A 15,795-nucleotide genomic window follows, 5' to 3' on the forward strand; every position below is an offset into this window, starting at 1 on the left:
ACCACTGAGATCAGATTGGCATGGCAGAGCATCTACCACCTCAGAGAGCTGTGTTTCACTATCCTGCTGCAGCACCTCAAGGGCTTCATTCTCACTACAGACTGCTGTTTCTGGAGTGGAACTCAAAGGTTCCTCTTTCGAGGTTTCCAAGCTCTTTTTCTCCTCAGTTTCTGTTTTCACAGAAGACTCTTCTGTGGAGTTCTCCTCTCTTGAAGCAGGTACTACATCCTTCTTCACAGAGGTAAAGACATCTCTTTTAGACTCTCTGGCTGCATCTGTATTTTCTGGCTCCCTGGAGTCTTTTACTGGAACAGACCCAGTGACATCTTTCACACCAGTGCTTTGAGGTTTAGGGGTGGATTTTGGAGGCATCTCTTTTGGAGATTCTTTTGGACCTTTGAAGATGCCAAATATATCATTTGTGAAAGCTGGTGCTGGGCCACTTGGGAGGGATGAGAAACCAAAGAAAGAGGAGCTCCTCTTCTGTGCAGATGGAGGCGCACTAGCTTGAGGTTGAGAAAAGAAACCAGAAAATGTTTTAGGTGGTTTCATTTTTGTCATTAAACTTGAAAACATTTCAACTGAGGAATCTAAAACTGATTTATCACTCTCATGTTCCTTTGGTTTGCTTTGCAAATTAGGTGCCTCTGGCATTTTAGGAAGAACATGTGGCTGTGTCCTTTGTAATCTGTCAGTTTGCTGAGGTACTTTTTGATCTGGCAATTCATTCTGTACACGTACTCCTTCAGAGACCACTTCATTTTTCATGTCACTCACACTATTTAAGTCATTTAGACCCTGGGAATCCATCTTATCATTTGAGGCCATGCTATGATCAACTTTTTCTGAGGTTTGCTCTTTGGAAGCATAAGGCTCTTCATCAGTAAGAAATGCAACACTGTCCATTTCCTCCATAGTACCCAAAGCATCTTCTTCTGCCCTTAGGAAAATACTCTGTTGGTCCCGAGAAACCTCCTGCACAGTGGGAGTCTGAATGCATGGACCAGGAGCAGACAAGCTCATTACTGCAGTGTCCTCGATCTGCGAAAGCTTTCCTAAGCCACACTCTTCACTGGCCTGTGGAAGCTTTTCTGAGCCACTCTCTTCATTGGCCTGTGGAAGCTTACCTAAGTCACTCTCTCCACTGGTCTGTGGAAGCTTTTCTAAACCATTCTCTTCAGCTACTGCAGCAATACTTTCTACATTTTCCAATGCCAGCTTTTCTGATTTATTTTCTGGGATCACGAGGTCATTAGACATTTGTTTGTCAGTCATTGCTGCAACAATATCATCAACTTCTTTTTTATTGTCTGCATCTTGTTGCCTGGTAGAACTGCTGTTTTTGACACCAGAGTCAGTGGGAACATTTTGCTTCATATGTGGTTTAGCATTGACTGTTTTAGCTGGTTTTGTATTACTCTCCTGTTTAGGAGCAGTTGGTGGCTTAGAATTCACTGGTTTAGCTGTTTTTTCCTGTCCTGGAGTAGTCTGTGACTTTTCATCCAAAAAGGATGTCAGATTGAAGAAGCTAAAACTAGTACTTCTTTGAGGGACACTCTTTTCAGGAGCAGGACCACTGGAGAAGAAAGAGGGCAAATGAAACAACCCCTCTGTTTCTTGTTGCTTCCCACTAGCAGGAGCAGCGGCAGGTGCTGAAGGCTTTGGCTCATCTGACCCAGTGAAGAAGGAGAATATGCTCTTACTGGCTAGCTGGGATTTCGGAGCAGGGATATCAGAGAAGCTGAATGGCAAACTGAAACCTGACTCTTTGGGTGTCTGGTCTGGTTTTGGTTTTGCCTGATTAGCTCTGTCTCCTACACGACCACCCTGTTGCTTTGGGGTTACCATTGGTGTGCTGCTTTGGTGCCCAACTGGCTGGCCCAGGTGGCTTCCTCTGGGATCTACACTCACTGGCTTATGTGAAACATTTCCAGGAGGCACTATTTTACTCTCAGGAGACTTCTCCAGGGCTTTTTTGCTTTGTTGCTCCTCTTGCACCCTGGGACTAAGAGAGACCTGCTTGTCCACACTTTCTGTTTTCAACTCTTCCTTGAGGGTGGAGGATAGACATGGCATACTGGCACTCTGAAGACCCCCAGACTTCACAGGTTTCTGCCTTGGCTCAGTCACAGTTCTGCTGTTGGGTTTTGGCAGAGGTGTAGTACTTGAGTTTGGTTGAGAAGACACAGGCTCCACTTTGAAGAGATCTCCAAGAGATCCAAATAAAGATGAGATACCAGAGGTTTCCTTCTGTTCTGGCTGTTTTACCTCTTCTGGTTTATTACTTTGCCTCTTCACCAGTTCTGGTGATGGCTGTGGCACTTTGTTTACTTGTGTTTTAAAGAAATCAAAAAATCCAGAAGACTGGGGTTTATTGGCAGTTGAGGTTGCAGGAGAATCTTCTCCAAGACTGAATAATTTCAGAGCACTTTTAAATAATGTCTCCTCAGGCTCAGTGGCTTGTTGGCTCGGAGCTGGCTGTGGTTGACTTGTTTCATTAATGGCTGCATGCCTTTCAAGACGCCTGCAAACTGGAATTTCTTTAACAGGTTTCTCTTCTCGTATGGGCCCGCCATCCATAGCAGTTTGGCTCAGTATAGAAGGAGATCTTGTCAACCCTGGTTTTTTAACATGGATGTTTTCAGTCTGGTGTAATTCTGGTTTTTCATTTCTATCAGCCTCTAAATTAAGTCCTGACAAAGTATTTCTTCTTAGTTCTGATGTAACAGGAAACTTCTGCCTTGCTTGTTCTTCACCTAGTTTTTTATTTGGTGTAAGTGATAAAATATCAGTCTTATTTTCAGATGATATTGACTGTATGTCTGTTCTTTTTGAGGTAGAATCTTCTGATGTCTCAGAGCCAGGGCTTGTAGACTTTCCAATTAGTCCACCCAAAGCAGAAAATAAGGAGCTAACTTTGTTCACTGGTGTTCTCTTATCTTCCTCAGTCTTTTTTGCTTCTGTTACTCTTTCAATAGATGCTGTAGTTTCTTCAGCTTTAGGAGTAGACTGAAAAAGCTGGAATCCAAAGAATCCTGATGACCCACTCCCAGAAGTTGTCACTGGGACAGCCTTACCAACTTCCTCAGTGTGGACTTCCTTACTCAGAGATTTATTGAAAGTTGCCCTGGAATGTGTTCTGAGATCAAGGGTTAATGGAGGCTCCTCTGAATGATTCAGGGTTTCCTTCTCAGTTCTGAAATCTACTTTGAGTTTTTGAAGTTTATAACCTGAAAAGTCTAATGGCTGCTCTCTCTGATAATAAATAGACTCCTCAAACATTTGTGCAAAAGTTTCCAAATTCATGTTCATTAGCTGGTCACTCCTCTGCAAAGCTACTGACAAATCCAGGGGTTTATTTGTTGTATAATCATCTAGACCCTCTTCTTTTTCTTCAGCAAACCAAAATAGTTCATCTTCACTGCCAAGAGGGACTTTGAAACCACAAACAGCAATTGTGTTGTCTTCCAGCACAGCTCTTGGAATGGAATCCATCTGGAAATTATAATCCCAGCAGTCCATGTAGGAGTAAGTTTCAGGAGTACAAACGTAGACATACTGTCCAGTGGGATCAGTGAGCAGGGAATACACATACTGGTTGTCACTGTACATGTAGTATCCACAATCACCATCTTCTGATGGCCACCACATACCCTGCTCAAGCATCATTATCCACTCCTGATAATCCTGGCTATAGGATGAGTACATCAAGCCTTCATCCATACTTAAAGCATCTTGGTCAATTAGTGTCCACATTGTTCCATCACAGCCAGAGGAGTAGCTCAAATCCATGGGCAACTCCTCAAATGAGTAACCACCATCTCTTTCAAAGGGTGCAAAGTAACTGTAACTTTCATTGAGAGAATTGGCAGTCCATGCATCGTTTTCTTCCAAACAAATGTCTTGAAACATTAACTGGTCAAACGAATCATATGACATCACACTTAAATCTAGACTCTGTCCATCAAAATTGGCATTAGTCTGCCAATCCATGACATTCGCATTCCCATCCTTTTTACAGAGATTCATGACCACGTTATTTTCAGGCCAGTCCAAGAATTGAGGAGGCAGAACAGAGTTCTGGTTTAACACATAGTAAACTGGTACTGCTATTCCACGAGTGTCAGCCAGTCCCCCCACTTCATATTCCCATTCAAAGCTAGAATGGCTCCTTGTTTCCTGATAAGCTGAGTACTGCTCCATAGGGTTATAGCTTTTATTAGTCAAATTGAGAGATTCATTTGATCCTTTGTTTAAACAAATTGGAAGAATTCTAGATTCTGCATCCTGGTGAGGAACATGCCTACTATTTACAGACTTTCCAGACAAGTCCTGTACATTGGCTTGCAGATTTTGGGTGTCAGGGGGCACAGGATGCCCACTGTGGGGAACATGAAGCTCAGTTGTTTCATTTACTCTTGCACTGGACAGGTGGTCAGTAGTGGAAGATTCCACTGTTTTCACATTATCCTGCTTCTCCTTTGGTTTTGGCAGCAGATTTTTTAAGAAGCTAGAACCTTCCTGCTTTTCTCCAGTGCTGCTTTGACTGTCAGAAGCCATTCCTGGATTACTGGGTTTTGTCTCCAAGCTAGAATCCTCACCTCTGTCAAAAAGCTTCATGAAGCCCAGAGAATTTGTTTTCATCTTCTCTTGCTTACATTCAGACAAGTTTTCACTTGAGGCAAACTTAAATAAGCCAGAAAATAATCCAGGAGAAGTGCTTTTCTGGCTATCACTCTCACTTTTGGCAGTTGAGTCTTGATTATTGCTCGTGTTTTCATCTGAAGAAATGTGAAGAAAGCCAGAAAGAAAACCTAGAGTGTGCTTCTTCTGAGTATCATCTGCACTTGGAGCTTCTGGCCCTTTGGCTGAAGAGGTGGATTCAACTGAGCCTTTGCTTAAGTCTGCCGCATTTACTCCCTCTTTCATCAGTCCTCCTTTTACATTTCTAGGTTCTTCTTGAGTACTCTTAGATTTCTGCTGCACTTCTTTAGCCTTAAGAGTAGCTGAGGCACTATCATGGTGTTTTTCTCTGTTTACCTGGACAGTAGATAAGTTCTCTTTAGTCATGTTTTCTCTTTGTAAAAGTTCCTCCTTGTTGTCTGATAAATTTGGAACTGAGCTAGATTTTATTGAAACAGCATTTCCTGAATTACTGTTTCTGCCTTCATGCAGGGAACTGCCACTAGAACCCTGATGACTTTTTTGGTGCTGTGTAGGTGCTAGATTTTCTGCAGAAGAAAATTTAAATAACGATGACATAAAGCCTCCTTTCTCATTCTTCTGTTCCTGCTTTGCTGGAACCCAGCCTGTTCCTGCTTTTGATGAACCCAGCCCACTGATAAAAGGAAGTTTTCCAGTGAAAGGAAATAAGTGCTCTTCCTTTGATGAACTATTTTGTCTTATATCCTCCTCAGACTTATGGTCTTTAAAATGTTCAGATGTACATTCTTTCTTCTGTTGTTCTGCAGAAGGAAGCAACAATTGACTGAAAGACTTTTTGAGTGGGCTAAAAAAGCTTTCAGATGCTGTATCCTCATCTTGAGGCTGTGATTTAGGTTCCACATGACCTCTGTTTTGCTTGTTTGCCAGTCCATGGCCTGCAGGATGCTGATCCTCCAAGTGACTTGCAGGAGGCTGGTCCCTGGACATGGGCACACCATCTACCAAGGTGGCACCTGACTGACTTGTAATAGGATGCGGATCTGGTTGCTTCTGTGGCACATCCGGCTGCTTGGGAGCCAAGAGACCATCAAGATTGGCTTTCAGACTGAAGGAACTGACTGAGTTTGTGAGCCTGCCAAAGATGGAAGACACAGAAGTGCTACTTGAATTTACTTCTGCCTCACTTCTGATCTCACTTTTCTGTGCCACTGGAACAGTGCTGCTGGTCTTGGCTGATATCTGTCCAGATGGCGTTTCGCTCCTTTTTGTCTCCTCAGTTTTCACAGCATGGTTGTCCTTGGTGTGCTCCTCTTTTGTGACTTCTTGTTTTGGCACTTCCTTCTCAGAGAAGATCTTTAAAGGATTAAACATGCCTAGAACTGAATTCACAACTGAATGCTGGTTCTGCTGGCTGTCAGCAGAATTTCCTTGTGTTTGCTGCGGAGGATGTGGTGCAGAAGCCTTACTGTCTGCCTCAGTGGTTTCTGGCTTGTTGGAGTTTGTGTTCTGGGCTCTTTTATCACTGCTCACCTGAGATGGTAGCAAAGACTGAATGGAGAACTTGGTGTCAGATTTACTTTCTGCTGCACCTCCAGAAGAAGAACTCTCACTTTTAGCCTTAATGGTAAATACATTCAAGATTCCACCTTCTGATGAGTTTTTGTTTTCTGTATTCTCTGGAGTGGAAGACACAAATTTTTCAACAGAAGCTGTGAGTTGCTTTGTGCTTGACCCCACCTTTTCTGTGAAAGAGCTGAAGAGAGAATTCACTGTATTTTTCACACCTGACAAGTCCGGAAGAGATTCAGATTTGCCTTTGGTACTCTCCTCTGCAGCAAGATGTTTGGTCTGCTCAGATTTTTTAGCTTCTGCTGAATCATCAGCATTATCCTGCTTCAGTGGCACATTCTCAACATTTTTTTTTGTTTCTGGCAGTGTACCAAATTTGCTGATTTCTTCCTCCTTTTCAGCCAAGTATTCAGAGACTGATTCTACCAGACACTGAAGTTCATCCATTGTGTCTATGTACTCCTCATTGGGTTCTTCAACAGGAGAGAGTGTTAAGTCTTGCACAGGATAATCACGCTTGATCTCTTTAGTTTTATGTTTTTTATCAGAGCTGTCTTTTAACTGGGAGCCCATATTTGCAGGGAAATTAGCAGTTATGTTTCTCAAATGGCTGATGTCAGAATCATACCATCTTCTTGAAAGTTCCCCCATTTCATCATCTGAAACAGGCGAGTACTGGAACTCATCAGAAGCACTGCTATCAAATTCCTCAAGGACATCGACAGGCACAAAAGTGTTCTCTAGCATCCTCCTGTGTTTCATGTCCTCAGTGTTACTCAGGTGAAGTGAGCCGTCATGGTTCATCCCCTGCTTGTTGGGTAACTTGCCACTTTTAACCATTAACCCATTTTTGTACGGACGCAGGACTGGATAAGCAGGCAACCCCTTACCTTCAGAGTTCCTAATATATTTTATAACTCTATCATATACTGGGAAATCATCAATGGGTTCAGAACCAGCTGCCACACCATTGAAATAGACTTTTTTCTCCCCAGGAAACTGCAGACTTCCATTACTTTGCAGGCTTATTCGTTCTCTCTCTTCAAAATTGTATCGCAGTTTCTTTTTCCTTCTTCTATCAATTGTATCATATTCCTGAGGATATCTAGGGACATCTACAGACCCCGACTCCAGACACACATTTTGGCAGTACCTTGATCTTTCACAGTGATTTAAATTTTCTCTTTTTGAGAGAGTTTGCATTTTTTTCATGTTTTTCTCATGCCAACTTCTAGTTTTATGAGTTTTTTCTAAGAAATCCTCTATTAAAAGTTTTCCTAGCTCTTCATAGTTATTCTCCTGTTCTTCTTCTCCATCTTCAGTGTCAAATGGAATGATCCTGACTCTTTCATTTCTAGCTAGAGATCCTTGTCTAAGATGAGAAATAAAGGGAGTGGGAGGGAAAAGAAGAGAGGCAGCAAAAAAAATAGGAAGGGAAAAACAACAGTTTTTAAAAAAGCTATAGGAAGGACAGAAAAAATAGCAATGGAAAAACATGCATTAAATAAATGAAAATTAAATCAGAAACATTCAGAAACAACAAAATTGAAAACCTGCCAATCTACCACCATTACTTCAATCAAATAGTCAAAAAAAAGCAGCACAGGTTATGAGATTCCACCAGTTATGTCTGCACAAAATTTAGAAATGCCTTTTTGAGGGAGAACAGTTTTTTGTGATCAAGTGAGGGCACACAGCCTTAGCTTACCAGTACTCTGCTGTTGCTTTTTTAGGCATGCTGAAAAGAAGTGACTTATTGCAGCAACAGGACTACTTTGAGATGCAGTGCCCACACACACCATTCCACTATGCTGTGCCTCCATTTTGGTCGCTCTGGGCTGCAAACTTTGTTTTAGCAGTATTCATAAAGCCTTCAGGGACCCTGTATCTCCTAGGGCTGGCAACAGACTTCATCTGGCGACTTAGGAGTTGCTGGACTTCAGGCAAGTGAGACAGAGAACAAAATGCAAACCGTGGGCATGAGCAACAAGAGGAGTTTCAGCTGTTTCACTGTTCCTCTTTGCTGGGAGAGCTCTTAATGCAGCTAAAGGCCTCAAGGTGCCCCTACCGACACAAAATTAGGATTCTCAGAACTGTTACTGGACCAGAAAGAAAAGCAAAACACCTGTGCTGGATATTAGCCCATCATAAGCCTCAGATGATCTTCAGGATCTGTACTTCCCATTTATAATGTATCTGAACAGATCCAGCAATTTTGTCATTGTTCATTGTATTAGAATGGATTAAGCTACAAAAAAATCTGATGCTTCCTAGAAATCCAAGTAAATGACCCTTGGGATTTTGGGATTAATTCTTATCCCTTGGTCAGCAGAATAATCTCAATTGTTTAACAGCCCCAAGAGTAGTGGCAAAGAAACAACTTCTTCCTCTAAACCTCATAAGGACAGCTTCTGACAATCAGGTAGAAAGTGGATGTAAAAATATCAATATGATCATCTAAAAGATGCAGCTTTGCCTCACATCATCCATTGATGAGAACTGAGGAGCATAAGGGCATGTGTGTCCCTGACCCGCCTAGTGCCAGAGAAGGGAAAAGACAGAGGATACACAGGAATTTTATGGATACTGCTAATCCAAGAGTTTTCACCATGCAAGCTGCAAAGAGCGTGCCAACATAGGATACAGATGGCATAGTCCTGAAAGAGAGATTGGTCATTGCAATTTCTACTGCTGCTTTAGTGCTGCATTTCCAACAGTATTAGTTAACTTGTTGTAATTGGAAAGATGCTCATTACTTCAAATGATTCCTGTTATACAGAGTTTAGAACACTTATTATACTTCTTGCTCACTATTTTAAGCTCAAATAACTGAAATAATTTTCTTTTAAAAGATTCCCAGGGCCACCATAGTTACTGGATCAAGCCCTTCCAAAACTCAGCTGAAGGCAATGGGCACTACATGAATGTCTGAAGAGCCATTATCTGTAAATGCTGAACCAAAAATTGACTAATTTAGGCATAAAGAAAATTACTTTTCTTCCTAATTGAGCTTCTTTCCCTGTATGTGTTTTCTCTGCTCTTTTACAAAGCATCCCTTTTATTAGAAATAATGATGAGAAACCCAACATGTGAGAAGGGAAAAAGCCCAGAATTTAACTACTACATATCTAAAAACAGCTGAGGCAAACAGCAGGTATCAGTTGAAATGTACCAGAGGAACACTTCAAAGTGGGGAGACACGCAGAGAGGTGCAGAGAGGGTAGCCCACTCATCTGATAGATCTAAAGACTCAGCTGTGGACTCTTAGGTCAGTGTGGCCTCTCACAGTGGAACCTATGCTATCATACTAAGCAAGACTAGTGATGTATGGAAGACAAACAGTTAATGAAAATGAGCATTGCAAAGAAAAGTTAGTGCTTAAACAAAACAAAAAAAACACCAAAACTGAGGGAAAGAAGTCTGCTCTTCTGAAGCCAAATTGGTTGCTGGCAGCAAAACACATTCCAAGGACACATAACAATATTGCTTGTCATCCTTAGCAGAGGTTGGAAGAAAATACATTACTTCTATCAAAAGAATAAGATCATGCGTAACAGCTAATAAAGAGAAGCAGAACTTTTTCATCCAAGCCCAAATTAAAAAAAAAACCCAGGTGCTAGAACAGACAGTTTCAACTGAGGCATTTTGGCACTGACAACCTTCTGCCCAGTTCAAGTTTCAGCAGGTTCTTGTCTGTTCTTCTGGGTCTGCCCAGGAGAGCCTCCTACAAGCCCTCATTTTCACAGTAATGACCAGCTGCAGTCTGCCAGAAACACTGACTTCATTAGGTGACTGCCTGGTACACAGCACTGAGAGCTGCTAGGAACAAAAGTCAAATACAATTTGTTCCTGCAATACTCAGCTACAACTTTGTTTTGAAAATATTTCAGATCTACCCACATGCTTCTTTTCAGCCAGATTGTTAGAAATACCTTTCTGGTAATGGAATCCCACATAGCTTCTTTGGAAAGCTTATTTGCATGGTTTATGTTTTAAGATTAAATATGTAGCAAAGAATCGTGTTGGGCATATAGAAAATGCACATGGGAACAGGAACACTCAGATCCCCATTGAGGATTTGCACGTCTGGACTGAAAGTAATTTTTGACCATAGCAAACTACAAAGCTCATGGTTTTCAAGTAAATTTTATCAGTCCAGATCCTTTCACATCAATACCTTAATGAAACTGGGGGAAAAAAAGAAAACTATTCCAGCTTGGTATTCTCTAAAAATTCAAACCAGCAGTGGTTCTTTGGGAGGTCTTACAAACACATTTATCTTTTAGATACAGATAGAAATTCACATACACACTAACTCCAAGCAAAGTGAGCCATGAAAAACTACATGTATTGTCAACACCACACTAAGAAATCACAGAACTCCAAAAATATCCTGTCACCATTGGCTTCCCCTGACTGAGGGGTCCCAACATCACTGTTCAGCTCAGCTCTCTCAAAAAGAAAAAGCCTCAGCTCATCTTCTCAGTTAGATCTTCAGCAATTTTACCACTGTAAGTCAGCAGCACAGACTCACATGGGAAAGGGAATAACCTGCTTATAGGTAAGATATGTAATGAACTAGGAATAGAGCACTAGGAAAAACACATCACACTGCAGAAAATGCATTTTGTTGGCACTTTTGCCTCTGTTCTTGAAACCTCAGTAACAGTAACAACATTAGATGTTACCATGAATGATGATCATACATCAGGAAGGACAAAACTTAGTTGCAGCCACCCAAGACAATAAACTAATTTAGGTTCAGACTTCAGAAAGCAAGAACATTCAGAAAACAAGAACAAGGACACAAGGTAGAAAAAAATCAGTTATAATACAAATAAAACTCTACACCTCTAACTGTGATAGTGCCTAAATAGCTGCCTCTTCCTTCCTCACCAAAGGCAGAAGCAGCAGCTTAGCCTGTTCTACAGAACCTCTCTTAGCGAGCTGACCAAAATTAGCAGCACTGTCCAAAATCTTCTGCTTTCATCTTGCACAACTAGCTCTAGCTCACAGCCATTGATCCTGGTAAGTTAGTGCTGCAAATGCTCAATAGTTCAACAAGTTAAAAACACTTCTGAAACTACTGATTTATGGTAAAAAAAGTCCGAGCTAACAAATTATCTTTCATACAGCTGAAAGTAAACCTAAAGAGAAAGCACACCATTCAACAATGTTATATGGTAACAGGAACAGAAGGAAAAAACCCAACCACTAATCTCTTACAGACTTTCTTCTTGAATATATTGTTTTGGCACATCTAATAAAATTGGAGCTAATCCAGAAGAGAAAATAAATCTGCACCAAGAAAGAAGTTCCTAACAGGATAACTCTTCTAGAATATGTTTTTACTGGCTTGAGGGGCACACCTACACCATGGTACCAGAACAAGCAACTACCCAGTATTCTAACCTAGTAAGAGGAAAGAATAACCAAGAGCAAATGACCTGAAGTTGAGCATATCTGTTAAAGGTAACTCCCTGAACTGCCAGATCTGGTATAACACATACCCTCATGGGTTCTTCCTGGTTCACAGTAGAATCCCAGGGTCAACAACAGACATAATGCCTTCCTACTAGAAGACTTGTAGAGCCCTTGATCTGCCCTCCCCTGCCGCCTCAGTATCTTCATGGCCTGTAGTGGAAAAACAGTGAGAAACTAAGAGCTACTCATAAGACAGGACTCACCTGGCAGCCACATGCTCATGATAATCAAGATCATAGTTCTGGAGGGAGTTGGCACAGGAATCCCGCAGGACTCCCTGCTGTTGCAGGCGAGCTGGGCCTGTGAACTGGTGCACAGAGGCGTTGGGCTGCACGGTGGTGTGGTATGGAGGGGGAATGCTGTTGCTTGTCTCGCTGCGGTAGTCGCTGTCCCGGTCATCCACGGCACTGTCAGCATCTTCAAAGGCTAAGAGACAAACGCAGTTTAAGGGCACAGCTCTCTCAAGTTGCCTTGCTGGGACAGTGGAGCCCATTTTGTTTTGGAAGAATAACAAAAAAAAACGCTATTTCTGCTGTGGCTGTATCTCCATCTGGGAGCTGGCTATAACCTCCAGTTCTCTCAAGTGTGCACCAAGGAGCTGCAGTGATTAGATCCACACCCTCCTTTCCCCCTTCCTATTACAGTTTCTTTTTCTTTAATTATTGCTAATAGGCAGATTAAGATATCTTTATTTAAAACAAAAGAAAACACCCCCCCAAAAAAAAGCCAAACAACAACAAAAAAAACCCCCAGCACTCAAAATTTCAGGTACTTGACAGCTGCCAAAATGGACCTTTAGATATTGGAAAGAAAAAAAACCACAAACTCAAATACACTCTGTGGAAAGTTGCTCTTTCTGAAAACTTTTCAGCCTTTAAGCTATAATACTGTCCTTTCTTCTCAGCATTCCTAACCAGAACTTTGTGGTTTTGGAATTAATGTGGGTTTATTTTTTTTTTTATTTTTTTGTAAGTATTAGTTTAGGTTAAGAGAAATTAATGGAAAGTACTCAACAGAAAAATCAGAATAACTGGGAGATCAGTTCTGCCTATAAACAATTATACTACTTCTTATAGGGGAAAATTGCTACATTTAACACATAAAGGTAAATTAATTTAAGCACAGTACTTAACACTAACAATAACCTTCAAAAAGGAAAAAGCTTCTTTCCAGTGAGTCCCTCTCCCTGCAGAAACACTTCTGCTTGGTAATCCTTCAGGAAAGGAGAATGCCAAGTTATACTGAAGTAAAGTATCAAAAATATATGGCTGTTTATGGCTGTGCAGGATGCAAGATTATCTTTGCAAGCTTAAAGTGAAATACACACACCATAAGGCAATGGAGTGCACCATTAACATGCTTGAAACAAAATAAAATAAGGATCAGCCATTACTCATTCTCTCTGCCACCAAGTCTGTCTAAAAGGAATAATCAAATTAAAGCCCTCTCTGGTAGGTTATCCAGTGGTGTGTGTCCTAACAAAGTCATTCATCATGAGGCTGAACAATAAAGTGAAAGTGCTTTTTACATGCCAGATCCTTAAAGAACCCTGCATTTAAGTGGTGAAATTCCAAGCAGATGGAATGGAGCATCACATAACCCCCTTTTCTTCCATGGGTGTTTCCCACACCTCTAACTCAATTTCTGTTTTTTTTTTTAAGTTTGAGGTAAAATTTGTTCTCAGTGATCTTTTCACTTCCTTTACAACTTAGTAAGATTAGCATTCTAAAGTGGATGGAAGAGAAGAATAGCAGCAGTAAACATCTGCAAAATACAGGCCACTTCAAAAAGCCCTGCTCTACACTCTTAAGTGGAAACAATTGAATCTGATTGTCCATACTGAAAATGGAGTTGGACCTCCTGCCTTTTTAGTAGTTTAAATGCTGCATGGTTCTTGTCAGTTTCTAGTCAATTGAATAGAAATGAGCATCTACATACGCTGCTGTATCCAGCTTTATTAAAAGCACCGTGTCCATCAATTTTATCCCAGTTCAGTGCTTAGGAAAAATATTCAATATTTACTACACAAAAATTATTTCATATGCCAAACCCCAATGAGGAGCACCAAACTTCCGGCCACTGGAGCAAAAGTCAATCTATTTGTCAATCATGAGGCTCACATTGACTTCACAAGAATAACAAGCTATTACTCAGCTGAGCAATGTCATTGTTATTGGTCAACACTTGAGGCACTGCCATCTAATGAATAATAATTAGTTCTACTGGACAGAAAACACACTGCTCCAAAGAGTCTTTTAATGTCTCACTTTGCTGCTCAACTAATTTCTTCATCCCATCAGATGTAACTGTCATTTAAGGTAAAGCCTGGAAGTTCTTCAGCTCTGGCTCCAAAATCATCACAACACTTTCAGGGACTGAAGGCAGCCTAACTGAGATATAGGTTTAAGATCTAGTAGAAGTCACCAGACCAACAGCTTTAGGGATAAACAACTTAGCTAGCCCCAAATGTATAACAAAAAATACAAATCAATAGTAACATTATCTGGGTGGAAAAAACAGAATCCAGCGACTCACTAATATTGGGAGTGCAAAGTCTTACACAGTTATGCTTATTAGGAAGCAGAACACTGCTTCTATGAGTCAGCAACTCTGACCAACTGACAGGCTCAGAGAATTCCAAATGAATCAGACTGTTGCAGAAGCACTATCTGGGTTTCTTAACTAGTCATCACATCTCACCTTAGCACTATCAAAGAGAAGATTTTGAACATAAACCACAGTATCTCTAAGCAACATCCAAAAATAGATGATTAGCATAAATGTTAATCCAACATTTAGAGCATATACCTTTATAAAAGCTAATACCAGAATTTCTCAGAGTTCTTACTGGTTTCTAGCAGGAGGAAGTCTCTTTGAGGTCACAACACAAAATGCCTCCCTGAGGCATGCTTAAAGGATGCAAGGCTCCATGAGGCAGGAATGTGTTTTTATTCTGATGTATGCCCCATGAACCTAACAGCATCCACAGCTTTTAATATCAGACAGAAATCCTCAACTCATAAATAAGAGTGAACTCAAAAAACTCTTAGTCATGCTGAACTGCAACTACCCTATGAGCAATCTCACTTTATTTAAAAGAAGTTTTCTCAAACTAAGACATTGCTCGGCCTGATCAAAAGCATTAAAACCTGGCTAATATGCAGCTTATAGTACATATATCCTTTGGAAGAAAGTGTTTTCTGAAATGCCAACAAATAGTGATGATCCCATTCATTAACATTTTTGACACTTAAATTTTAATTAAGAGACTGACAAGAACTTGCAGAAGTGGCTTTGGGAATGCAGCACCCCTTCAAATGGAGGCATTACAGCAAAAATTGTTTCAGCAAAATATGACTCACAACACACATTATATAATAAATTCAAGTAGTTTCTTCAAATAGGTGATAAAACAAGTCTTCTGTAAGTGAAGTAAGAGTTTAGCCTCAGACTCGGAAGATCAGTAAAACTGGTAACAAGACACACAACAATAAACATAAAAAGACAGTAATTTTTTTTACCCCAGTTTGAGAAATTTTACATATACCAAAGAGCTGACTAGGGATGAAAACTGTTTCTTTGTCACTGGACCTACTGAGTAGAGAGCTGTGGGTAAGGCTGTAGGGCAGGACAGAAGCATGCTGTTCATGTTTCATTATTGAATATTCATGCATATAGGCAGCATAAGAAGAAAACACATTGGGTTAACCACATCACATAGGATTTCACAGAACGGGGAAAAATCAAGGAGGGAGATATCTTCTGTGACTGTTATTCTTCCTCCTAACTCCCGCCCCCAGAAGTTATGACATGACTCCTGCAGGGTAGAACACATACAGTTTTTAATATCTTGACCTCAAAAACACTTTGACAGTCCTGCTATGCCAGCTCAACTAGTCCCGTTTAGCCTCTGGCAGCTTTCTTTAAATCAAACTTCAGTACAGGAAGGAAAGCTAGCAGCAAAATTATTACAGGTGGTTGGATGAATGCACTTGAAGAAGTGGTTTTGCCTGGTTTAAGATCCCAAGGCACAGCAGGAGCTCCTCTCAAAATGTATTCAGTTGAAATTGCCTCCCA

At 40.9% G+C, this 15,795-nt stretch overlaps 1 protein-coding gene across 2 annotated transcripts in view; it reads right to left on the reverse strand.

Annotated features, from left to right (window-relative positions):
* UNC13B (unc-13 homolog B) overlaps positions 1–15,795 on the reverse strand; it is a 206,046-nt gene that overhangs the window by 130,849 nt on the left and 59,402 nt on the right. For both annotated transcript variants that reach the window (XM_021554690.2, XM_077790533.1), the window contains exon 8: positions 11,922–12,144. In XM_021554690.2, coding sequence (XP_021410365.2) covers positions 11,922–12,144 — 223 coding nt within the window. The remainder of the gene's footprint in view (positions 1–11,921; positions 12,145–15,795) is intronic.

This window comes from Lonchura striata, chromosome Z (genome assembly GCF_046129695.1).
Source record: "Lonchura striata isolate bLonStr1 chromosome Z, bLonStr1.mat, whole genome shotgun sequence".
In the NCBI taxonomy this organism is placed as follows: domain Eukaryota; kingdom Metazoa; phylum Chordata; class Aves; order Passeriformes; family Estrildidae; genus Lonchura; species Lonchura striata.